Here is an 11,490-nt window from a genome sequence, read left to right as displayed (position 1 = left end):
TTTCTTAAGATGCCAAATTACTGAAAGGCAATGGAGCACAGACAATTTCCCTTTTTAAACTAAGACTTCTACACATTCCTTCTGGCTAAGAGGTCTCCACACTAATGAAATAGGGACTCTGTTAATTAAAGGTGCAGCTAATTTTTCCAGTTACACATTTACATCACAATAAAGTTTTATCTTCCATTGTTGCCTCTCTGCACAAAATGAGCCACTTATTTTCAACCTACATTGGTTCACAAAAGAATGTTTCCTTTTCTTCCCTCAGCTTTGAGCACATGAACCCCTTTAAGATAGTACATGTTTATTTTCTGCTGTTTTTCCATTTTCCTTTATAATGAGGATGTCAGGATTTCAAATTTCCATTCTTATTATAGAGATGTATCATTTTGCTGCAATCATTGTCAGAAGCAGCTCCTTCGCTCATTCTCATATTGTATGACATGCATCACATCTAGACTTAGATAAGTAGATGATTGTAAAAACGGAAACCAAAATACTATGTCCCACGGGTTTAAACACACACACATATGTAACCTAAGTGTAGATACAAAATCATCTGTGCTGCCACACTGATTTTTGTTGTGGTGGTGGTTGTGGAAATATATCCAACATCTTTCAATCTCCCTCTCTCGCCTTCTCCTATTAGTACCATAAAACGTGTCCAATGCATTTCTGCATGTTTTACAGGTAGCAACAGCCAGAGACTTCAAGACCAATAGGCTTTTTCATGTAAGACATTAAACATTTGACATGGAATGTACTACCAAAAGAAAAGCGAAGGGGGGGAAAGAGCATCCAGGAGCTGTTTTCCCATTCAAACTGTGTGCTGGCACTTTGTACTCCAGCACCCCTGGCAAATCAATATTTGATGCTTGGAGATTCTAACTCTGCAGGAGTCATGTCAGGGGACCTCTGGAGCCAATCTGCTTGGGCAGAGGAGTGATAATTATTCATGGGCTCCTGCCTCTCTCCCCTTCTTTTGCACAGCCCCACTCTGCTGACTCAGTGCCTTAGTCTTCTCTCTCTCTTCACTGCTGTAGCTGGACCTCTTTGCCTTCACAACCTCTGAGCATCTGTACAACCCACAATGGCTAAAACTGCAATGGGTAAGAAAATAGCATCTCTTTTGCCTTCCTCCTGTATAAAAGAGTCCCTCTCCGAAAAGCTGCTGTCCTTGGTGCTTCGTTCGCGGCTACAAAAACCCGAAAATGTTGTTTATTATGATTGGTCTCTAGTTTCTTTTTCTAAAGGAGGGACCCGGGGAGCCAAGGCTTCCTTAGATGTCTTAGTCTGTGATTTATTTTCCACTTCGGTGATTTTACAGCTCCGAACCTCTTCGTTCCGAGCACTAATCTGATATAAACCGTAGTTGTCTCGTGCATTTTATTTAGTGGGTTCAGAGGCTGCTGTTCCGAATTGACTGTTAAGAGGCTGATGTGTGATTTGTTTAAAAAGGGAACTAAGTTATGCTGTGTGCTGTACTGAATTGTTTGCAGTCCCCACATCACGTTGTTATGATCGGGGTGTATTCAGAGAACCCAAGGGAGCGACTAACAGGGTACCCTCCCCCCCACACACACGCGCACCCCGTCCAGTGAACCTGACCAGTCTTCTTGGGCAGGTCGCGCCCTCGCCCTGGGATTTAGATACAGACGACATTCGGCACCCTGATCTTTACTGCAAAGGAGGAACAGGAAAAACCCAGCCCCGAGTCTGGGCTTCCTTCTGCTTTCTCTCGCGTCCAAGATGGAAGGATTTCCGTAGGGTGGGTGGCTGGGGACGTGGCCGCGCTGGGTTTCTTTGTGTGAGGTTCTCATTCAGCTGCTGCTCCGGGCGTTCCCGGCGAGAGCGCACCTGCAGAGTGCTTCAGCGCCACAGACTCCAGCCGCCCAGCAGCACAATGCAGAGCGACCCCACCCATGTCGCTGTTGCTGCTGCTGCTGCTGCTGGCGCGGTCTCCTCAAAGGCGCGATGGGGAAGCCTCCCCTCCTTTCTTGCTCCGCTGCTCAGAGCCTTTCGGGGAGGGATGGGAAGTCGTCAAATCAAATACTGTTTGTCCCTCTGCAATCTAATGCTTTCTGGGGGGAGAGGGGGACTTTTTAGCTCCCACGATCTGTTCCTGCAGTGCTCTTTTTTTTTTCCCCCTCTGCTCGGTCGCTTTGAGTTCTCTCAATAGATTAATTATGCAGTTCAGTTGTGCCCAAAAGTAGGTCACGGGATTATAAATCTCTTCCCTCCACAGCCCCCGAAATAACGCAGTGGCATGATCATTCGCACACACACCCCCATAACGCCTCCAGCGACTGTGTTTTTATTTTGTCTCATTAAAGCAAAAGCCCTTTTATTAGTGCAGACTCAACAAACCCCGGCCACGCCCCTGTGCCGCGCGGTCGCCTTCAGCCTCCGGGAAGCGGCGGCGACGGTCATTGCAGTGCTGTAATGTCCCTTCCAGAAGTCGGGGCTGCAGATCTGGGGTGGCATATGAAGATTTTCAAATGTTTATACCGAGAAAGTGTCCCCCATAATATAAATTCCTTGGTTTACTCTCACCGACAAGAAAGCAATCGCACGCACCCACACTCCTTCTTCCAAGTCTAGTCTCTTTTTAAAGTATGTGATTTTAAATAATAAATAGTTAAAAGCTGTTTTTATGGTGGAACCGGCTGGAGGAACCTGATATTGCAGTGAAAGATGCCACAGAGACTAGGAAATCTAGAAGAGAAAAGGGGACTGCCGGCTCACAGTCCTTGGAGGCTCGCAAAACACCGAGGTACTTTCTTCTCCTTTGGCAAAAGGAAATCCACAGTTCAAAATAGCGAAGGTTCCTTGGGCTGCAATCCTTAAAACACTTTCCTGGGAGTAAAATCCATTATATAAAAGGGATCTTCTGAGTAGACCCTCCTAGGATTGCAACCTTAGAAATCAAAATTTAAAAAGATGTATGTTTTCAGGCACACCCACTGTGAATTAAAGACTGGCCAATACTCCCTCCTCCCTGGCCAAACAAAGCTTGGTTATCAATGAGGTAATAATAATGATCATTTCTTGCATCTTTGCTCACTCTCCTGAAATCAATATGGATGTCAACCCTTTCTGGTGAAATCCTGTTTTCTTTTTGGCTTACAAAACCCCAGAGTGGCATGGAGCTTATTGATGGCAGAGGGCTTTGTTATTCCTAAGGGAAGGGCAGGAGACAGCTGTTTATGCAAATGCCACCAGCCAGGAACCATGGGAGTCTGGCCAGACCTGCAGCGCTGGGTTCACTCCCTCCTTCCACTCCCCACTGCAGCAATTGGGTGATCGGTATCGATAATTTGTAGCAGACTGATCGCTGCAGAAGGCCTCTGTGAAGAACCCCCTTGCCACCCTAGGAAAGGGCTCTCAAATTTGATTAATGCGTTCCTGCAGCTCACAGCTCACAAACGATAAGCTAAGAGCAGTGATGAAGTACAACCAGAGCCTTGCTAATAATTAAGGCAATCCCTGCTTTCCTATTTTTCAGGCTTTCACCATGGAACCTATTTTCTGTTTGTTTGGGAGCATAAGGAGATGTAACTGTTCATCCTTATTCTGCTGATCAGTTGCAGCACATTTTGAAGAATAGCCTTACCCCCTTTATTTTTAATATGCCTCATCTATTCATATTACTCATTTAAGGGGTTTTAGTAACTGAAAACACAACCCTACTGGTCTCTGGTTTTAGCTGACACCTCTTTCCTAGTACTGGGGGCGGGGGAGAGAGAGACTGCATTCAGTTCATCTGGCACACAATTGTTAAAGGTGTATAGCTTGTGGAAGCCAAAAGCCGTGGTGCTCCAGAGGAAATCCAGTTTCAGTCCTTTTTTGAGGAGGGGGATGGGACATGTATTGATTTATTTTATATCCTGCACTTCCTGCTAGTGGACTCAGGGGAGGTCATAAGAATAATTTTACAAAACCAATAAAACAATTATAACAAATAAATAATTTGAAAAAATTAAAAAGGCAGGTAATAAGGTTCAATAAATTTGATTTTCAGTTTACCAAGATTAATGGCAATTTTAAGCAAAATAATTGTGCTGCAGGAACTAGTTTTGGAGGAAAAGCATGAACTGATGAAGATCTAGACCCTAGGTTGAATTCAAAGGGTTCCCTTCCACCAAGTGAAGAATCTTCAGCTGGAAGATATTTCCTCTGCCAATAGAGGGAGTTTTCATTCAATGGAAGATGCCCCACTTTGCAGAAAAGGACCAATGAATCCATCCCAAAGATTTTGCAACTGAATGATATTAGCACGTCACAGGAAAGGCATACTTTGCATCATTCATGGGGCCCCAAAGTTAGAAGACCATATCTACAGCAAGTCTATGCATTTGGTTCTTGCAGCTCAGTAGAAAGTTCATTCCAGGGACCTAGGTCTAAAAAGAATGCCTGGAGAGAATAGGCACTAGAAAGTCTTGCCACAGATCTAAGAAAAGTTTACTGAGTGGTGAAGGAAAGCATTCTGCACATGCTTACAGTCACACTCTTGATTGAAATTTTATGTAAGAATTGCCTTGCTGAATCAAAGAAATATCTATCTAGTCCAGTATTCCATATTCGTGAAAGTTGGCCTGGTGCTTGTGGAAGTCCACCAGCTAGTATGTACAATAGTGAAGGAAATTCCTGACCATTTTTTCCACCATTTGCCACTTAGATGTCTGCTGCCTCTGAACATGAGGTTCTACTTAGCAAGTAAGTCATAGGGCCTTGCTGCTAAGTACATGAGGATAGGATTGCATCAGTTTTAAAAATATTTACTTATAGTTGACAACAGGAGGAAGAGTGCCTTTTCGGTGATGGCACTGATGCTGGAGAGCTTTCTTCCTATAAAAGCTGATCATTGCTCATCCACTGATGCCTTTTGGAGATAAACTAAAAATGGGTTTCCGGGGTATGGCTGAATATAAGATACAGCAAAATCACCAAAGCTAAGAGGGCCTGGATTGGAAATCTCCTCAGATCCCCATGTATATACAGCCTTGAATTCTATGATGGAAGAAAGGCAGGGCTTAAGTAAATAAAACGTTTCTGTGTAATCAACCTATCACTTTATCACCAAATAAATACTGATGTTAATTTGTTTTATTCACATTTTTATCATTGTGTATTGTATTTTCATGGACATGACAAACTGTAGAATTAGAACATTTTAAGTAAATAAACTCACTGCCTTCTAGAAATGTTGCCTATTTGATAAATAGCCATATGTCTTTTATGCTTGTCCCATGAGGTTTTTGCTGATGTTTAAGTCATATGTAAATGCTGTTTCCAGATTTGTTAAAATCTAAGTGCATATCCAATTGCATTTGTATTCAGTTTCCTTGCTGGTTATACATAGCTTTTATTTTAAATAAAATCTGAGTACATCAAACATATTTATTAACATGCATACAAAGGAGCATGATGCAGCAATGTGGAACACTACTAATTCCAGAAGAGAGATTGCTAGCATATACTTACCTCAGTCGTTAAATCAATGAATCTTTTAACTGTGGTTGGATTATTGTTACACAAATATGAAAACTTCAAGTAAACTAGGACAGAGAATTCAGATAACCATATAACAAAGATTAGAGAGGCCTGAACAGATCAACTGTATTCTGTCCCATCTCTTGCCTTATGAAACTATGAGACCTATTGTGGGGAAATATTTGATACCATAACCACCATAACCCTTTTAATAATATCTGATTTCAACATTATAAAATATTTTCTTAATTTGACCTAAGGGGACTAGCTGTGCAATCATTAAGAGATACATAATTCTAACTCTGTTGAAGTTAACAGATGTAGAAGGATTTAACTCTATTTAGGATGATAGTGTAATAGTTCTATGTATGCTTGCTTGGAAGTTACTTCCAAGTAAATACTTGTAAGTTATGAGAAATACCCAGGATAGAAACCAAATAAACATGTATAAAATTAGACTACAATATATACTTGGGAGTAAGTCCTATTGAATACAATGGAATTTACAAGTAAACTGCACTGCCACAAACTTTTTTTCACCCAGGGTGCCAGGTCTACCTTGGCCACCAGCAGAGGATGGGGGGGTGGGGGTGGGTTAGGGTTGCTAGATCCAGGCTGGGAAACTTCTGGAGATCTGGGGATGGAGCCTACAGAGACCTCAGTGAGGTGTGATGTCATAAAGTCCACCCACCAAAGCATCAATTTGCTCCAGGAGAACTGTTCTCCATAGTATGGAAATTAGCTGTAATTCCAGAAGATCCCCAGGTCCCATCTGGAGGCTGGAATCCCTGTTTTCCCTACAGAGTGCCCATTTAGTGCTCAGGCATATTCAATTTATCTTGGTTTTATAAATGTTCCTCTTTATTTAGATATCACCAATAAGCACTGCATGATTTTGCAGATACAGGCACCTGAAATAATCATCCGGGTTCAGAAAAGATTTCTCAGAATCATTGCCTATGTAATGCTTCATGTTTTAGAATTAAAAAATAAAACATATGTGCATTCTCTCATTTCTGACCTGTACTCCTCTGTAGTCAACCTACAGTCTAGCAGTTGCATGATAAGCTTCAGCTGCCCTGTTGTAATTCTTTAAAATTAATGTTGGTGTCTAGACTCTTTAATGTTTCCTCAGTTTTATACACAGTTGGCTCCAAAAATGAAGCCTTGAAGAATGAAGTTTAGGGAAGAGAGGTACTTTGGTAGGGTATAATGCCATGCAGTTCACCTTCCAATAAGCCATTTTCTTCAGGAGAAATGGAAAACATGCTTTAAATTAAGATAAACATACAAATAAGCAATTTATGTAGTCTGGAGAGTGGCTGTAAGAGAGAGAGCCAGTTTGGTGTAGTGGTTAAGTGTGCAGACTCTTATCTGGGAGAACCAGGTTTGATTCCCCTCCCCACTCCTCCACTTGCACCTGCTGGAATGGCCTTGGGTCAGCCATAGCTCTGGCAGAGGTTGTCCTTGAAAGGGCAGCTGCTGTGAGAGCCCTCTCCAGCCCCACCCACCTCACAGGGTGTCTGTTGTGAGGGGAGAAGACATAGGAGATTGTAAGCCGCTCTGAGTCTCTGATTCAGGGAGAAGGGCGGGATATAAATCTGCAATTCTTCTTCTTCTGTAATTCCAGGAGATCTCTAGCCCAATGTAAGGGGTCAGCAAACCTAGTTGGCAACGGATGCTAGTTGCACCCCTTGCCCTGGCTTACCTCCTTGTTGTCTTTTCACCCTCCAGCTGTATTTTTACCCTTATCTGAACTGGGATATTGAAAATAAAATAAGGGGGGAAATGGGATTGTGGATGAACACTGTGGAGAGATGAGCAGCACCCCTTACCCATGTGGCTCTTTTATATTTCTGTTTAAATCAGAAATACACACACTGTATCTCTCTCAGTGCAATCCTAAATAGAGTTTCACCCTTCTAAATCCATTCACTCCAGGGACCTCCAAAGGAACATTACAACAAGGTCAATTGACTTCAATGTCAATGTGAACAGTGGACTTATCAATGTAGTAAATAGAGAAAGAAACCTATTCTTCTATTACCACCCTATCTAGTTTGAACCACAGCGATTAGCCCAATGTCATGCCCTTCACATTTCAGGGATTTGAACACGGGTCTTGGCAGCTTAAGCCCCACATTCCATCTATGTGACTACAGAAATTCTTCATCACTCTGTCCAGAATTACTATTATTCCCAGATGTCTTTATTATAAAGTCTATTACAGAAGAAAAAAAAAATTACCAGTGCTGGTACATGCAACTGAAGCACTCCATTTCCAACCAAATCAAAGCTACTGAAGCAATATTGTGAACAAAATTTACATTGCTATTGTCATTATAATATGACAGGCATTATTATGAAAATAGTTATACTTACTATATACAAGAATATTAATAAATCTAGCACAGCTTCTAGTTTTTGAAATCAATTACCCCATCTCTATTCTCCAGTATCTTAAAACATTTTAGCAACTATTTAAAAAGTTTAAATTATAAGGTTTTTAAGGTTTATTGGATTTATATCCCGCCCTCCCCGCCGAAGCAGGCTTAGGGCAACCCACAACCAGTAAATTCATAACAATTGAACAATTAAATAGTTAAACAATTAAAGCAAATTAAACAGTTAATAACAATTAAAACAGTCTGGTGCTAATCATATTTGATGTTTTCTTGCTTCAGATGGTGTTCAGTATATATTAGATGTATATCAATCACACCATATCAGTCCTTCCATGTTAATTAAAGACCTGCCGGAATAGAGTTGTCTTACAGGCCTTGCGGAACTGGGCGAGCTCCCGCAAGGCCCTAACTTCTTCCGGCAGTTGATTCCACAAATAGGGGGCAGTGATCAAGAAGGCCCTCTCTCTGGTGGACTTTAATCTAGCCTCTCTCAGCCCGGGGATCGCTAACAGATTTTTCATCCCAGATCTAAGTATCCTCTGGGGAACATGTGGGGAGAGACGGTCCCTAAAGTAAGCAGGTCCTCGGCCATATAGGGCTTTAAAGGTAATAATCAGCACCTTGTAGCGAATCCGGTATACTACTGGCAGCCAGTGCAGTTCCCACAGCCCTGGCTGCATGTGCTCCCATTTGGGGAGCCCCAATAACAGCCTGGGCGCCGCTTTCTGAACTAGCTGCAGTTTCTGGGTTCGAGACAGGGCAGCCCCATGTAGAGGGCATTACAGCAGTCCAATCTCGAGGTGACCATTGCATGGATCACCACTGTCAAGTCACCGTGCTCAAGGAAGGAAACCAACTGCCTCACCTGCCTGAAATGGAAAAAGTTGGATTTGGCAGTGGCTGCTATTTGGGCCTCCATTGTCAAGGAAGGCTCCAGCAGCACCCCGAAGCTCCTGACCCTGGACACCATTGTCAGCGGCACCCCATCAAAAGCTGGTAAGGGAATTTCCCTGCCCGGACCGCTGCGACCAAGGCAAAGGACTTCTGTCTTCGTCGGATTCAGCTTCAGTCGAATCACCCTGAGTCATCCCGCCACAGCTTGCAGTGCCAGGTCCAAATTTTCTGGGACACAGCTGGACCAGCTGTCCATCAGTAGATAGAGCTGGGTGTCATCAGCATATTGATGGCAACCCAGCCCATACCTCCAGGCAATCTGAGCAAGGGGGCATATGAAGATGTTAAACAACATTGGGGAGAGCACCGCCCCCTGAGGCCCACCACAATTAAGTGAGTGTCTCTGGGATGACTGTCACCTGATTGCCACCCTTTGTCCCCAACCATAAAGGAAAGAGGAAAACCATTGCAAGGCCAAGCCCTGAATCCCTGCGTCGGCAAGACAGTGGGTCAGCAACTGATGGTCAACCATATCGAATGCAGTCGATAGATCTAACATCAGTACCGCCAAACCACCTCGGTCCAATCATTAAGACCTTAGTTGCTTTTTTTAAATATCCATTTTTAAAAGAGCCTGTTTTTTTTGCTGTGCCTCTATAGCTACGTTACTTCCATATGGTTTTTCTCATAGCACTCACACATAAATCAGACATTGCCTAAACCACAGAATAGCCCAAATTACACACGGCAATAAGAGATCTGGGAACATAAAATGTGGGTCTGCCCCAGTCACATGTTAGAGCACAGGGACTAGGGTCCAGTTTAATGAGTAGAATACGCTTGTGGGTAAGTAATACTGAACCTACTCCATACCTTCTTGTTTCTAGACATCACTTTTCCATAGGATTGCCAACAACCAGAAAAGGAAAAAAATGCATTTTCCTTTAACAGAAGCTTAAATAGCCTGGATAGGCCATCAAGTTCCCCTTTATATTCCTTGCAGAGAAATTCCACAGAATAAAAGGGAATGGTATAGAAGGTATATGCCCTGACCTGGCTAGCCTAGGCTACTCCAATCTTGTCAGATCTCAGAAGTTACAGTGTCAGTTCTGGCTAGTATTTGGATGGACGACCTCAAGGAATACCAGGAGTGTGACTTAGAGGCAGGCAATGGCAAACCATCTCTGAATGTCTCTTGCCTTGAAAACCCCCTCGGGTCACCATAAGTCAGCTGTGACTTGATGGCAAAAAAAACCACCCCAACAAAAATGTGTGGAAATGGGCAGCTAAAACCTTTTTTAAGGGGGCGGAGGTAAATAATATCCCAGCAAACCTTTATTGAGAGAACATAATATTTTTTTTCTCCTGATGGTTGGCAACCCTACTTTTCCATGAGCTGGGCTTCGTTGCAGATGACAGGAAAGTGCCTGTGAGATAGGGGTCCCAACTCCCCCACCCTGGCGGGGGCCCCCAGATATAGAAGCCTCCTCCCCCGCCCTCCCAAAATTCGGAACCGGGGGGGAAATGGCGCCATTTTGGTGCCACTCGCTCTTGGGGCATTTGGAGGCAGGGCGGCCTTTTGCAAAAAGCAATGGCAAAAAAAAAAGTGCCAGGGAGGCCTTGCGAAGAACAACCCACCCCCGCCTGGCGCCCCTTTTGGAACAGCCTTGAGCCTTTGCGCTTCCTTACCTTCCCTTCCCTTCCCCGCTCTGCGATTCTTCTTCCCACCTTTAGAAAGAACTACAACTCCCAGCATGCCTAGCACGGCAGCTTTCCAGGCTTGTAGTTCTCTGGGCCGCTCGCCTCCCATTGGCTTGTGGGGCTGAGCTCCGGACGGGGAGCTATGCTTCCCGCCATGCCCCGCAGCAGGACCCGGGCTTCTGTGAGTCGTCTTCGTTCCCACATGGGGAACAGCTGAGGGAGAAGCGGAAAATGGCTGCAGGCGGCGGGGCGGCTGATGTGGGGCGGGGGGCGAAGGCGAGCGAGCTGGGAGGAGACGGCAGGTAAGAGAGACCCCCCCCCCCCGTCCAGTAGGGAAGGGGCAGTGGGGCTGGATCTCGCCCCCCAGTTGCAAAAGGGGAGAGAGAGAGGGAGGCGTGGGAATGCCAGAGGGTGAACGGGGATTGTGCATGTTGCTGCGCTTCTCCCGTGCCCTTGAGGGCGACGCGTGAAAAAAGCACGTAGGAAGAGTTCAGGGTCCCCAACGGCCCGCCCCAAGCCGGTACACCTGAGCGTGGAGGTGCTACTGCTGATTGGGTTGCCAATCCCCAGGTGTTTAATTATGCTTGTCACAGCCTTGATCTTGGCTCCACCCCTAATGTCTCCTGGCTCCACCCCCAAAGTCTCCTGGCTCCACCCCCAAAGTCCCCAGATATTTCTTGAATTGGACTTGGCAACCCTACTGTGAGAAGGGACAGTTAGATGAAGATGGAAGAAGCTTCCTTTTTCTCTTAAATTGGACTGTACCCCACTTTACATGTGATTGAGGCAGGCCTACATTTAAAGATATATCAGCTACTGTTATATACTGTATGGATCTCACATCAGGGTGCTTAACAAGGGTTATAGATCAAGGTTAAACCAAAAGATGATTGGCAGGAAGTTCATGAAGATTACAAGGTTGTTTCAATTAACCAAGTGGAAATCTAGAAAAGATTTATTGACCTTTAAGTCCAAAGTGTGCTTAAGCTCTTGGTAC

At 44.3% G+C, this 11,490-nt stretch overlaps 1 protein-coding gene across 1 annotated transcript in view; it reads left to right on the top strand.

Moving 5' to 3' along the window:
* Positions 1–864: 864 nt before the first annotated feature.
* STMN2 (stathmin 2) overlaps positions 865–11,490 on the top strand; it is a 48,725-nt gene continuing 38,099 nt past the window's right edge. Inside the window, exon 1 of the mRNA XM_060243606.1 lies at positions 865–1,109. Within this exon, the coding sequence (XP_060099589.1) occupies positions 1,091–1,109 (19 nt within the window). The 5' untranslated portion in view covers positions 865–1,090. The remainder of the gene's footprint in view (positions 1,110–11,490) is intronic.

This window comes from Heteronotia binoei, chromosome 7, assembly GCF_032191835.1.
Source record: "Heteronotia binoei isolate CCM8104 ecotype False Entrance Well chromosome 7, APGP_CSIRO_Hbin_v1, whole genome shotgun sequence".
Classification (NCBI taxonomy): domain Eukaryota; kingdom Metazoa; phylum Chordata; class Lepidosauria; order Squamata; family Gekkonidae; genus Heteronotia; species Heteronotia binoei.
Note: the sequence above shows the minus strand (reverse complement) of the source record. Positions and strands in the feature narration are given on the sequence as shown.